Below are 15618 nucleotides of genomic sequence, written 5' to 3'. Positions count from 1 at the left end.
TATATCAATTAAGCATAGAGAAACTTACTAAAGATGTGCACTTAGATACACCATTGTCCACCTGCCATGGCTAAAGATTGAATTAAGGGACACAGATTAACATGGAATGGCAACCCTCCTCAATCCAACAAGCCACGTTGTTATAAACAATTAAACACCCCTTACCATCATTTCATTGTCTTCGTTGCCTTCTTTTGCTGATCTCACTCGCAAATATAAATTATTTGCTTCACATCCCCATCAGTGAAATGAAATGTAACTCCTAAAAGAGTCATCTAACAGAAATTAATGACACGCAACTTCTGGATACCATCTAAAAAATATTTACATGACACGGCAGGAGTTTATAATCAGAATATATGGAAAAATTACCTCAACACTGGAATTTTAATGCTATAGCTAATGAGTATTCTCTCCTGATATCTATTAAAGATCAGAGTACACACTGAGGATTGCCAATGCTCAGAGAAATGTGTATGAAATTGTTCTTGTTAGTGGGAGGTATATAAACATATATTACAGATACTAGAAAGGTCAAAAACCCCTTTCAGCATTTCTAGAGGTGAAGCATGTTTCATCTTCAATGTTGAGAAATTACATCTGTGTGTGTTCATTTCTCTTGGTTTCCCTAAACTGCCTAACTATGTCTCAAGAGAGGACATATTACCATCTATCCTATATGTAAGGGCAAGGAGTTACTTCTAACCTCTATGAGATGGATTACTAATTGTCAGCTATCCTTCTTCATCATAATCTTCTTCATCCTCATCTAGCCTTCTGTTAAGCTGGGCAAGCTGAACAGGATCAATTGCCATTTTGTCCATTTCAGACAGTGACCAGCCAGGATATTCTTCGTGTTTTATCTCAGGAGGCTCCACTGACATGGCAGGGGCTGCTGCTGCCATGGCAGAGGAATCACCATTCTCATCCAAGTCCAAATTTAGGTCAAAGTTTCGGACTACTGCATTGGTACTACTACCAACTACCATGCCTTCTTTTGATTCCTTAGCCTCATTTCCATTATCCAGCCTTTCAGTGTTAAGATGGTGCTTATCATTGTGTTGAGGAGAGATATCTGGATCATCTTCACACTTATCATATTGGGCACTCTCCCTCTCTATCACACGGCTACTTCGCCCACGGCCTCTTCCTCTGCCTCTCCCCCTCCCTCTTCCACTGGTGCTGCTGTGGCCCATCTCATGCTGCAAAATATAAACTTCCTCTATCATTCAGAGTCAATACGTGCACAATAGAGTAAGCTTCCACTATTTGTAGGATACAACTTAAAAGCAAATACATATCTGGCTTATAAAGAAAAAAAAACATCAGGATGGCTTACCATTCTAGTCCTCTTTAATTCATCATCACTGTCACCATCATCATCTACAGCTTTCCTGGAAAAAAGTACAAACTACTTATTTATTAATTCTTCCCATATGCCTCCATACAGACAACAGAAAACAACTCTTATCCTAACCTTCTCTTAACAGCTCTGTCCTCACCAACAGCATCAGACCCACCTAAATCTGGAACTTTGCTAACAATTTCCCTCAGGAAATCAAACACATTAAAGCTCTGTACACACTGCTTTCTGTAATTTGTGGTAGAAAATAAAGTTACCATCAGACTGTGCTGATAAAAATAAATAACACTTGTCAAAGATCAAGAATTAATCCCAAATCCATATTTGCTTTTATTTGTGGGTTTGACCAGGCCATGGCATAAACACAGGAGCTTTCAGGAAAAAAGAAGAGACCAACTTCTACTGGAAAGGGAAATCAAATATGAAGGCCAGTGTTTCAATTTTAAGCTTTCATAAAGAAAATTCAAATGTAAATGCTAGAAACAATCACTTACAAATGTAAAGCACTCATGGTCTTGGCTCCTCTTTGAAGAGTTATGTCATATGTCCGATCACAAAGATCTTGCAGAAACAGTTCCAATGCTTTAGCTGCAATTTATCCAAGCAGAATTTTTCAGACTTCTAATAAAATGGAATCAAACATGTGATAAGATATGATAAGATATGAGATTATAAGAAAGAACAAAAAAGAAATAAACAAAAAGGGTATAAAAAGCAAGTAATATAATTATTCCTGAAATGCTGGAATCTCATAAATATCCAATAAAGGAATGACTTTATTTTATTCGTTTTTTGCTATTCTTACTGCTTAAGTGTTCAGTACTAACACGTTTATCAAAAATAAAGTGTTCAGTACTCACAAACTAGAAGAGGCACAGCCATTGCAATCTTTCCAACATCTTCATCTGCTTGCATTATCTTTTTGATCCGAGACTGTCAAAAGGAACCTTTTAATCAGATAACATGACTAAATTTTAGGATATCCAACATCTACACTGCATCAATGAAATTTGTTCCCCTTCTTATTGGAAGTGAAGACGGAAATGAATGAATCTATAACATAAAATGCATAGAATAACTAAAATGAACAATAATCTGTGCTTCTGAAGCACCAAACGAAAGAAACATCATATAGATAATGCACATTAACTCAGAAATAATCTACAGAAAATAAGGTAAAGTGAACCAAATAGAAAGAAGCAAAGGATATACTCATATACATTTCAAGTGTGGTTCCAGTGTCAACTAAATGAGATTAATCTATGATAAAATATCAAATACATAAATAGATGGCATTCACTGGTAGTGTCCTCTATGCAAGAGTGGATGGTGAAATGATAAACCCTCTGAACCCACTAATGCAGGAGCTGAAGAATCAAATTTGGAATTTTCTGAAATTTTCTGTATTTCTGTATATTTGGACAGTATGGGTATTTTCGTCATTTCAACTAGTCCTGTGTGGACCTGGGCTATAACATCTTGTTCCTCTAGTTTAGTAGGGCTTGTCTTTCAATTTTCAGTTTATTTGCATTAGTAGATAGAAAGTTATTGTGTTTCTTGATGCACAAGACAAGGAGTGGCATTTTTGTAATTACGGTGAACAGTATCCCGGGCCACACAAGTCACTCTATAGATGGATGTATTCTCTTCCTTTTGAAGCTAATGAATGAATAAAGATTTCTTAGAGCAAATTTGCTGTATGGAGTGATTCCTAAAAACCCTAGAGTGATTCTAGGACCCCCTTGGAGTGATTCCTTGGGATTTCTCTCTCTTCTCTTTTTTTTTTTGATAAATAACATCAATTCCATTAAAATAATGAATAGATACAAGAAGATCCCCTTAGACGCGCGAGGAGCAGCCTCTCCAAACAGCAAATACACAAACTACAACAGAGAAAACAGCAAATACACAAACTACAACAGAGAAAACATGAATGTTGAAATTAAAACAATAGTTACAATTGTGCCCAGAACAATGTTTCCCTACTTGTTTTAACAAGACATATTTCTTGTCAGCCATTTGAATTTCTTTAACTCATTTTTGTAACCCCAAGTGACATCCTCCGGATTATTTAACCAGTCCACCACTGTCTTAGAGTCTCCTTCAATCAGAAGCTGCTCCACACCCACTTCTTTTGCAAGAAGTATTCCTTGTATTGCAACTAGCAGTTCTGCCCGGATAGAGTTCCCAACTCCTAAAGGGCCAGAGTAGATTAAGACAACCTCTCCAGCCTCATTCCTCAGTACACCTCCCATTTTTGTAGTCCCAAGTGACATCCTCCGGATTATTTAACCAGTCCACCACTGTCTTAGAGTCTCCTTCAATCAGAAGCTGCTCCACACCCACTTCTTTTGCAAGAAGTATTCCTTGTATTGCAACTAGCAGTTCTGCCCGGATAGAGTTCCCAACTCCTAAAGGGCCAGAGTAGATTAAGACAACCTCTCCAGCCTCATTCCTTAGTACACCTCCCATCCCAGAGGGACCTGGGTAAGCCTGGCTACTCCCATCAAAATTCAGCTTCAAAGAACCGGGGACCAAGCTAGTCACTGCCCTTCCCTTGTAGGAGGAACAGCTTGCTACCAACTTCCAATCCTTCCAACAATCAGCAAAAGTAAAATGGTTAAATAATTCTAGAGTCTTTAACCAATGTAAAGACCTGGACAAAATGCAGTCCTTTAAGGTTTGACTGCTTCTTCCTTTTTCTTGGAAGATTTTGGCATTCCTTTCTTCCCATACTAACAATGCTGCTCGTGAGCATCTCCACATTTTGCTTCCTCTTTTATGGGGCCAAGAGAAGAAAGAAGGGTTAAAGATTGTGCTTACTTCTGTTGGCATATCCCAACTAGACCCAAACAAAGATAGAAGCCAAGCCCAGAGCTCTGTAGTGACACTACAAGATAAAAATAGATGATTACAATCCTCACCATGAGATCTACAAAGAATGCACTAGTTTGGTGAAATACAAAGGACGGGTCTTCTCTTTTGTAGGTTGTCCATCGTGTTTACTTTACCATGCCACACTTCCCAACACAAAGCCATAACCTTGGGGGGGACCGGCCTACACCAGACTTCCTTGAAAGGGAAACTCTGATGAGAGGGAGATTGGCAGAGGAACTTGAAAAAGGAACCACAAGAAAAAGACCCTTTGGGGTGAATGGCCCAAATCCTTTTATCGAGTTTTGAGGGATCCAACCAAACCTTATCAAGGAGACATAGAAGAGTAGACAAACACTCAATTTCCTCATCCCTTAATCCTCTACGGAAACCAAAATCCCAAGACAAAGTTGGTAAGGATAAATTCGACGGAAGGAATTTTGAGATCACCTCATTTTTATACAAGGAAATAGAGTACAATGAAGGAAAAAGGTCTTTCAGAGGAAGATCTCAAACCCAAATGTCCTCCCAAAACCGAATAGAATTACCTGAACAAGCATCATACCTGACACATCTAAGGAACTATGGAAGAACTTTGTGAATTGCTTTCCAAGGTGTGGCTAGGTTAGCCCTCCTTGATGCACCAGCATCCCAACCACTCTCTAAACATCCATGAATACTCTTCACTACTTCGTGCCAAAGTCTATCCCGCTCCAAAGGCCATCTCCACAACCACTTCCCTAACAAAGCCGAGTTCTTTTTAAGCACATTCCCGAGCCCTAATCCTCCCTCCTCTTTGCTTCTACCCACAACCCCCCACTTAACTAAATGGTCTTTTTTACCTTCTCACGGTTCCCACAGAAAATCTCTCATCAATTTTTCCAACTTCTTCGGTTCCCTAGACGGTATCCTAAAGACAGAGAGATAATAGGTAGGTAGATTCATGAGGGTAGCTTTTATCAAAGTGATCCTCCCACCCAAAGAGATAAATTTTTTCTTCCAAACAACTAGTCTCTTTTCTAACTTCTCCAAGACTAGGGTCTAAAACCTACTCTCCCTAGGGTTTGCTCCCAACAGAAGCCCTAAGTAAGACAAAGGCCAGGAGGAAATGGAGCAATCAAGACAGCCTGCAATCGCCTCAACCTCCTCAAAAACTAAATTTACTCTGGCTATGCAGCTTTTTCCTAGATTGATTTTCAAATTAGAGACTCCTTCAAAAATTGTAATCAATTCTTTCAAATTTTCCACCTTCTCACCGAAACCTCCCTCATAGAAGGTCATCAAGTCATCTGCAAACTAAAGTTGAGTGACTGGAATTCGGTTTGTGCCTACTCTCCAAGGTAAAGAGGAAGGGTGAAAGTGGGTCCCCTTGTCTGATTCCCCTACTAGCTGGAAAAAAAATCCCTCACTACCCCATTTACTAGGATGGAATAGTGACAAGAGCTAACACAACCAATCATCCAACTACACCATCTTTCCCCAAACCCACACTTCCTCAAAACCTCTAGTAGGAACTGTCAGTCCACCAAATCATAGGCTTTCTCCAGATCAAACTTACAAACAAAGCCTCTTTGCTCGGACCTCTTCATCTCTTCCACACATTCATTGGCAATCAAAATCTGATCAATTATCTGATGCCCTTGGATGAAAGCCCCTTGAGCCTGACTAATAATGGAGGGGAGGATTTCTTTAATCCTTAAAGACAAGACCTTGGCCAGGATTTTATAAATACTAGTCACCAAACTAATTGGCCTAAAATCTTTAGGATGGAGAGCATCAGCATTCTTTGGAACTAGGGCCAAGAATGTTGAATTAATGCCTCAATTGACTATATGCTTCTCTGTTAACTCATTAAAAACCTCACAAAGATCATCTTTTATCACCTCCCAACAATCCTGGTAAAAAGCCATTGTAAAACCATCTAGTCCTGGAGCTTTGGACCTATCCATCAAAAACACCGCCTTCCTAATCTCTTCTTCCTCAAAGTTTCTTTCCAACCACCTAACCTGATCTTCCTCCAACCTTGACCAATCAATCCCTTCGATTTCCCTCCTCTCTTCTAAGGATCTTCTGTAAATCGATTTGAAATGTTCCACAAACTTCCTAGCAATATCATCCTGGTTAGTGAATTCCTCCCCCCTACCTCTAACTTAGACACAAAATTTTTTCTCCTCCTCCCATTTGCTACATCATGAAAAAACTTAGTATTCCCATCACCTTCCTTAATCCATCTATCTCAATTTCTGCCCCCAGCTTATTTCTTCCCTCAATAGGACCTCTTCTAGGTCCCCTCAGAAATCTCTCCCCCTCCTCCATTCTAGATTGATCCTCTCTTTCATCCAACTCTTCTATCCTAGAGATTAGATTCACTTTTTGCTCCTCAAGTCTTCCAAAATGTTCCTTATTCCAAACTTTTATTTTGGCTCTTATCCTCTGTAGTTTCTTGTGAAATCTTACCCCTTTCCATTTTGTCCCCCTCAATTCTTCATTCCACCAAAATTTTACTTTATTCACAAAATCCGGGTGGGTTAGCCACATGTTTTCAAACCTAAAGGGTCTAGGTTCACTGATAAAATCTTCCACACCTATTCTTATGGGACAATGATCCGAGGTCACCCTAGGCAAAGCTCTAGACACCAAATTTCCCCAATAGTTCTCCCAATCAACATTAAAGATAAATCTATCCAACTTCGACCACAGGGGCACTTCTTGTAAGTTAGACCAAGTAAATCGAGCTTGCACTAGTGGGATCTCCTTTAACTCACAATCAGCAATAAAGCTATAAAACTTTCTCATGCTAGTTGTGATGGTTTGTTGGGAGTTATTAGTTTCTTCAGAAAATCTTATCACATTAAAATCCCCTCCCAAACACCATGGACCTTCCCATAAACCTTGAATTGCATACAGTTCCTCCCACATGTCATTCCTTTCTCTATAATTATTGGGACCGTAGACATTAGTTAACACCCAAGTGAAGTCATCCTCTACATTCTTACATTTGATGGAAACTAAGAATCTCCCTATTAACTCCTCCACTACCTCTACTACATCATCTTTCCAAAGTGTGACAATCCCCCCCTGAGGCTCCCCAAGATGGGGCTGAAATCCATCCTACTCCACACACTCCTCACCCATCTTCTATCCAGCTCTGCCAACTTTGTTTCTTGCAACATAACAATGCTAGGCCTTTCCCTTTCAAGTAAGTCCTTAATCACCCTCCTTTTCCTTGCACTCCCTAAACCCCTAACATTCCAGCTAACTATCCTCATAGGCACAAACCAATAGAACACCCTCAACCTTAAACCACAACTCCTTACTTCAATCCCTTTCTCCTATCTCCTCTATCACTAAACTCTAAGTTCCCTTCTATGTCACAAATTAATCTTTCCACCTCTAACCTGTTCACTTCTTTCAGCCTGATCCCCCTCACCAAAAACCTCCACTAATGAGGTCTGAAGTTCTCCTCTAACAAGGTCATCCCCTTCCTTTCCCCTACCCATGACCACTTCATTGAACCCATCCATATATTCTTCATTTTGTTTGAGTAACTCAAACTCTGTGCAAATCAGTCTCCAAGCTTCATCTAATTCTTTACTCTTTTCTTCAAGATTGCCTTCCCCAACTCTCCCTTCTTCCACCTCTAAGCATACTTTTGTCGTACATTCTGGATGGGATGTTGGTACATCTGTTTCAGGCATATCACACTGGTTAGTATCTACAAATAAACTGACAATCATACCTGATTGGTTAGGGAGAGCATTCGAGAAGCTAGGACTGGACTGTTTGCCAAAGACGACCGAGTCTAGTGTCATTTCCTTACAAGGGAACTTTTGTAAAGTGTTCATGGTAAAGTTAACAGCAACATCTAACTTACTCCCTTGAAGACCCGACTCCAGTACTCCCCTTTCTGGTTCACCCTTATCCAAGTTCAATAGAGAGGGTTGAGCTTTTCCATTTAAATCCCAAGAGCCCTGAGAGATTACGTTGACTTCCTCAGCTTGAGATAGAAGGAGCTGTCCAGCATTTGTAGCGCCTCTTGTACTTCTTTCTTCCTTGGAATAGTCTACAACAGTCCCCTCTTCTTCTAAGAACAGAACCTCTGCATTCAAGCTTCCTGTTTCTATCCAGTTTTGTCTTGTGCACAGATCGAGACTACCCAAACTCGAGGCTCCATCTGACTCAAAGTCCTCATCACTACTGCTTTCTTCTCCAGGCCAAACACCAGATTCTAGCCTTTCTAACACAGACCGCTTGATGCTTCTTGGATTCTGCCTCTCAGGCGACAGCCGATTCAGGTTCTTCACTGGGATCCACTGCAGGGAGCAACTTGAGTGTTGACTTTGCCCTCCCTTTCGAGAACGAGTAGAAGAACTCAAGGATGAAGATGATAGATGGTTAACATCGTCTATCAGAGGTTCCCTCCCACTGTTCACGTGCTGCATTAAGTGATCATGTGACCTCCATGTCACATGTGGACTTAAGTAACCATGTGACCTCCCAGTGGTCATGTCTGGACTTAAGTGACCATGTGACCTCCCTGTGGTCACGTGTGGACTTATGTGATCATGTAACCTTGGCTTCTTAGAAATGGGCTCAAAACTGGGCCCAACTTAATAAGATTTTCTCTCCCTTGACGCAGGAGAAATAAGAGGGTCCACAGGCTCAGCATTCTTGTCGGACCCCACCTAAATCATTTCGACCCACCCCAGTTCACCCAGTTTCTTTGTTGGCCCAAAAGCTAGCTTCTTAAAACTTGCCTCTTCTTTATTCCCCTCCCCAACCTTAAAACTTTTCGTGGTATTGTTCCCAACCACCTGTGAAAAAGACCTACTGCATGTCAGAGGGGTTACTTGTGTTTTAAGCCTCTGACTTTCCAAAAAACCCTTGTTTTTATGACTCCCCAAAAGTTGTTGGCCCATTTTAGTGTAAGACCCAGATTTTTTTAGACTTCCAATCTGCTTCCTCCACGTACAACTGCTTCCTCCACCTATTCTCCTCCCTCCATTCCTGCTTCCTTCCACAAGCTTGCTTCAATGGAGGAAGCCAACCAGACTGACACGAAAACTCCCTCCACTCTAATCTCCACCTTTCTTGGTATATCTTCAGGCCTCACTCCATTGAGAAAAATAGCCGCAGAGTGGAGGTCCCCCCAGTAAGCACCACCCAATCTCCCTTCACACGAAAACTCTCTCTCTTTTCTCTTCCTCTACCCTTTCTCCTCTCTCTCTCTCTCTTGGTATATCTTCAGGCCTCACTCCATTGAGAAGAATAGCCGCAGAGTGGAGGTCCCCCCAGTAAGCACCACCCAATCTCCCTTCACACGAAAACTCTCTCTCTTTTCTCTTCCTCTACCCTTTCTCCTCTCTCTCTCTCTTTTCTCTTCCTCTACCCTTTCTCCTCTCTCTCTCTCTCTCTCTCTCTCTCCTCTCTCTCTGTCTTGTGATAGTTTGTTCCAGTCCTACTGCATCACCCACTAACCCCATAAATGTAGCTAGGCGAGTATTTGTGTTAGATCTTGTGAAAGGAAACCAATTATGTAGCTAGCCTATTCATAGTTTGCATTGCATCTTGACTAGAAAGGAAAAAGAAGGGGTTAGAAATTATCTGAAGACAAACAATACCAAAGGAAATGCCCTTGGATAGAAAAGGATCACCGAAAAGCAAAATATGTCTAAACCTTCTCTGGGTAACATGGGCAACTCCTACATATCGCATTCATTCATCAACTGGATAAATCTTGTGGGATAACTACTTCTAACAGACTAAAGGGCATACTTAAATGGAAGTAGGCAGAGAGCAGGACCATTTTCAACATACAATAATGATGTATATTTGAAAAATCTGTATTTTCGATCTAATTCTAAACCTGTCAAAGCTAAGAACCCATTGACTCTGCCAAGACTCTTTTTTGAGCCACCCTATGCCTTGCCTAGGCATTTTTATATTAGGGTTTTACAAATTTTAAGTGTATAAGCTTCCTTCTTCAACAATTTTCATCAACTTCTATAAACAAAATAGAGAATCATCTCTATCTATGTCAAATCAGGGGTTCTTCCCCTTCATTTGTTTTCTCCTTCTTTTATCTAAACACTCCTCCGTCTTTCCAACTGGGACAACCCCCATCTATTGTAGCCCAAACATAGTCACACATTCTTGTACATCTTTGCTGAATTTAACAATAACAAGGGCTTTGTCCCTTTGTTTGTTTGCTTTGTTCTCTATTGTTCATTTTATCACACACAAACACAAATGCTTCCTTGCAATAATAGAGTAAGGTGTCCACCCTCTAGGTTTTATTTTTCATAGATTATGCTTAATCATATTTAACATGTTCCCTTTCGATCACTTTTAACATTTGCTAGTTGCTACTTTAATTAGGGAAACAAATTGCTGATTAAAAAGCTAGAGGAACATTTTTTTTGATAAATGCTAGAGAAACAAATTTTGGTAGATGTTTTTTTTTATTTTTTTTCATCTTGAAGCTGATTCTCTTTTTTATTGATGAAGTTGATGCTCATAATCAGCTTGCTGTTGGACCAATGGGTCTCCTTGGTTTTGATTGTATTAGCCACATTGAGGCTAGCAAAATTGGTGGGTCTCTATTTTTTCAAATCCCTTTGCATGCACACCTGGTGTAGCACTACTTTTCTATCCAGTGAAGACGCCTTTGGCAGTTTCTTAACTGTCAATCCAAGAGCTCTGGGTTGGTCTTATTAGCTTCTACTTATGTTCTTATAGATGCAAAAATAGGCATTTATTTTAGTTGCCTGGTCTGCTTGACATGGAGGTTAATAAAAGCAAATGCATCTTCTGAGGTTAACCAAGGAAGTGGAGAACTAATTCTACAGTTTGATGTTGATGGGAAAGGGGATAGAACTAAACTTGAGTCTTGAAGAAATGAGGAGCAGTTGAGCAAGGTCCACATACAAGCTTTAATAGTAAGAGGGAGAAATCAGGCAGCCATAAGAGAATAGTAGGGATAAAGTAGACAGTGCATGCAATGAGTAGAAACGATCTCTCTCTGTCCTGTGATTCACAGGCTAATGCCAAGTGAGTCAAAGAAGGTCAGCCCTTTGGCTCAAACCAGAGGTTGGGCTCAATCCTTTTCAACTTTTAAGGGTGAGCCATGTGATTACTGTTACAACTTGCATTCAACTGATAAAAAGTTAGGGCATATGGCTAGTAGGCTTTAAATTTCTCAGATAAAGTGTGCAAGCCATCAATCTGGAACTTGGATGTGGCAGTCACAGTGTAAATAAGCTTGTGAACAGATCAAGAGATAGAAAAATATATTCTGGTTAATGAGGTTGATGCTCATTCGCTTCCTCTTCCACGTCAACCACTCATCCATGGCAGTAAAGGTAATGGATTATGGCATGAAAGAAGACACACTAGGCACATATCAAAAGATGACAAGGAGCTTGTAATGATGAGGTGGTTCATTTGGGGGAGAGATGTCAGTGACTAATCGGAGCCTGTGATACCCAGATACCAGTAAATGCATAGCATACTGGAATATGGCAAAAAAGGTAATAGATTATGGCATGAAAGAAGTCACACTAGGTGCATATCAGAAGATGACAAGTAGTTTGTAATGAGGTGGTTCTTTCAAAGCCTGTTATACCCAGATACCTGTTATGCATAAGACACTGGTGTAGGACACTCACCTGATACAACAAGACAACATATACTGCATGGACACTTCTAGGTTACACTTTATAACATTAACAATTTTAAAAATGTAAGACTGCACGCCTTAATAAACCATGCCTAAAAGATCTTTATACGTAAAAAATTAATTTAACAAGATACAAGCATTGAGGATACTTAGCTTCAAAACTAGATATACGAGCAATGATATAATGGATACCCCAACCTATATCCACAGAAATCATATCCCCATTTCCCATCAGTTAAGAAGTGAAACACCATGAGAAGCCCAAAACCCCAAGAAAATAAGATCAACAGGAGAATCAACAATAAAAGATGCCTTATTCAAGTCCTATTGACTGGGTGAATTGATTTATGCACATATCAAAGCCCTCATTCGGGGTCTTAGGTTGATGGCTTTATCACTTCAGGATCAGATGGTAGTAGAAGGTAATTCACAGGTTATGATTAGATGGTTTGAATATGAAAGTGAGAGTCCTTTGGCTTTTCAACATATAGTCAGAGGCAAAACCCTTGGCTTAGTGAACAACTCATTCAGATGGACTACAATATCACCCAACACTTTGGCAGATAGTTTGGTACTTTGGTTAGCTCAAGGAGAGGCGATAAGATCTTATTTTATTAGTCAGCATCCTTCCCAGTAGTTTTCTTGTATCATTTTAATAGAGGTTCTATGTTGTTCTGCCTTCCATGGATAGAGTTGATTTTTTACCTTGTGTTTGTCATGATCAGTGCAGTTTCTCTTACCAAAAGAGGGAAAATAAAGCAAGACAAAATTGAACAAAGCATTTCTTTTCCCTTTCTTCCATTTTTAGGAGAAGGGAACACGTAAAGAAAACATCAATGCAGCAGATAGAACTCTCATTTTTACCAATAAGTGGCAATATCTCAAATAAGAAATTTGCTAACCAGAGCATTCTTTTGTCCACGTAAAGAAATGATTAAACTGCTTTTTCTCCATTTAGTCAACTTGAACAATTGAGCATCATCTAGGTTGTTGAACCATGACCATGTAACATAGCAACCAAGAAAACAATATCACTGTGCTATGAACAACAGCACAAATTTGGGTCAAAGACCCCAAGAGAGGTTCAACCTTGTAGCCATTAACCAACTGCCTACCAACTGTTTTCATAGTTTAGGTTATATAGAGTTTTATGTGCTCTACATAACCAAATTGTGCATGCAACAAAATAAAATCTTAGGACAGAGTTCTTAAGTAGCCAAGTCCCTTCCCTCATTGAACTCAACCCTCAACCAAAGAAATAAAGAAAAAGTTTGCACCTCCATTATCATTAAATCATCCAGCAAAACTTGTAACTCAGCCAACTAAAAAAGCATTTAGAAATATTTTATTTCTTCCAGATTTATATTCACTTATTCTTCTAAATAAGTTTACTTTAATTTTTTTTTCAACATTGACACCTTACTTTGCCTAGGTGCAAGGGCACATGGCACCTCAAGCCCTAGAAACTCCTTGTGCTTTATTTATGCTTCCCAATTTTAAAATACTGCACCAAAGGTGAAGGAGATAAATTTAATTTTGATGAACCAAATTGTTGTAAGACAATGACAAGGAGACAAAACATTTGGGATACCATTACTGTCACATATCGGTATTTTTTACAAGAAAATCATTGTATAATTACAATTGGAGGAGTGTTCAAGATTTTCCAAGTTTTTCCCAAGCAAAATTTAGCTTTCTAAGAACCAAAAAATCCCAAAACATTGATGTCTGATTATCCAAAAATAAAATGAATAGATAGAAACTATAATAGGAATTGGGAAAGGAAGGAAACAGAAAAGTTTTACTACAGGATAGAATATGACAGACAGACATTTTAACCATGTTTGTGGTATTTGTAAAGTCATAATGCACTGCTGGAATAATTGATAGTATTGAGATCTCTGTGCAAGTGGGCATGTAACTTATTGTGAAACGCAGGCATGTACCTTGGAACAACTTGTCCATAATTGCCTTCCATTTTCTTAAATAAAATCTTATAGACTACATCGATACCAATGCCTATCAAATTTCAAGGTTGAACAGCTTGCTCTACCAGTTTTTACAGACAGTATAAAACACTTTCTGGCACACAGGATCTTTTGCCTAAGATGGCTAATAACGAATCCTGCCATTATATTCCATTTTGCCTTGTAATTGCCTTGAAAACTTTCTCCTTTCTTATTTGCCCTTTAACTAGGAAAAACAACGAAACTGTTTCAAAAGGAATTCTAACTTAATAAGCAGATCCTACATGCAAGAGGCCATCAAATAGACTTTCAAGATCACTTGCACTGAAGCAGTACTTACTCATTACAACTTTGACTGAGTGACCCACTAACAAGTTAACAACTCAATCCACTATAAATTCAACCCACTAAAAGCCCCAAAAAGTTCTAATAACAATCGTAATTATGTTAGATGTTCCAACTCCCTCTGAAATAACTCCAACATTTTGGGTTAAACTAAAAAGGTTTATCCACCTAATCAAAGGACTAAACGAAGATTCCAACAAAATAAGGCTAAATATCTCAGAAAATCATGTCGGTAATTGAACAACCGAGCAGAGGAACTCAATCAGGGAAAAGAGAAGGGGAATGAGAAAACCATAATATCAAAACTTAACTGCAATATCTCAAATGAAAAATCAGGAACCAAACCAGTCAAAATTATTTGAATGACAAAACCCTTCTCTCTCATCCCTCAAAATGGGAAAAGACAAAATGAAAAAGCAGAAACCCCAATCACAACGTCGAAAGAGAACTACCCAGAAAACTTAACAGGAAAAAAAAAATCAGAAACCCACACCCAAAGCCCAAAAAACAAAATAGCACATCACCAGAACCAATCCACCCATCAATATGCCACCAAATCACCTCAAAGAACAACCTAGAAAGCCAATATCAAAGCAGACGAAGCAAATCAAATTATTAACTACCAACAACCCAATGACAGAGGAAGGAACATCCAGATAAGAACTTACAGCAGGGAAGCGGGTATCTAACTTCTTCCTCATGGCGTCAGAATCTGCCCATCGAAAGCTCCAAAGAAACCCCAAAACAGAGAAGCGATTCCAATTCCAATCAACCCACTGTTCTCCCTTATAACACAGAAAACCAACTTCAGATCCTATGATGTTTACAGAAAATCGGAAATCTATCGATCGTTCCGTCCAACTCCCGCAGGAAAAGAAAATCGAAAATACAAACGGAAAGAAAAGAAAACAGTAATTTTGCTTCGTCGTCTCAAGCCGAGAATTTCGGAGTCCAGAAGCAACAAGACCTCCTTTTTCCCTGTATTAACTTCTTTCAGTCCTCCAATTTAGCGGAGATTCTCGTTCTCCCCGTTTTATCTAACCATGGTTAGTGCGTCAGTTAATTTTTCTTATTTTTACCGATCTGATAATCATCCTAGTCGGCGATTTTCTCGAGGCCTGATTATCCTTGAACGGATTTCTTATAAAAATTGCTCTGTGTTATTTGAATTGAGATCTCTTCTCACAGCCCCATCCCACCGTGTATTAGTAACATCTCTCCATGAATAACTATTACAAAGAAGTATGGGAGACATTCTTGACATGCGGTTGGGATGCAATGTGAGGTTGGTGTGAGGAGTACTCTGGAAGGAGTAGATCCATATTGGTGTTATTTTATGCAAGGTTCAAAATATTGGTATTGGGTATCATGTCAAACAACTAGAATACAAT

General features: G+C 39.3%; 1 protein-coding gene across 1 annotated transcript; it reads right to left on the bottom strand.

The window, feature by feature from the left end:
• Positions 1–382: 382 nt before the first annotated feature.
• LOC104588779 (uncharacterized) lies at positions 383–15340 on the bottom strand. Its single transcript, XM_010246855.2, has 6 exons — positions 14896–15340; positions 2224–2296; positions 1858–1951; positions 1478–1591; positions 1340–1394; positions 383–1202 (listed from the first exon to the last, which is right to left on the bottom strand). Exons 1-6 carry the CDS (start codon positions 14926–14928, stop codon positions 735–737), a joined length of 837 nt encoding a protein of 278 aa, XP_010245157.1. The 5' UTR covers positions 14929–15340; the 3' UTR covers positions 383–734.
• Positions 15341–15618: the final 278 nt, after the last annotated feature.

Source organism: Nelumbo nucifera, chromosome 2 (genome assembly GCF_055504915.1).
Source record: "Nelumbo nucifera cultivar China Antique chromosome 2, China Antique-T2T, whole genome shotgun sequence".
Classification (NCBI taxonomy): Eukaryota; Viridiplantae; Streptophyta; class Magnoliopsida; order Proteales; family Nelumbonaceae; genus Nelumbo; species Nelumbo nucifera.
This window is presented reverse-complemented; position numbering and strand designations above follow the sequence as displayed.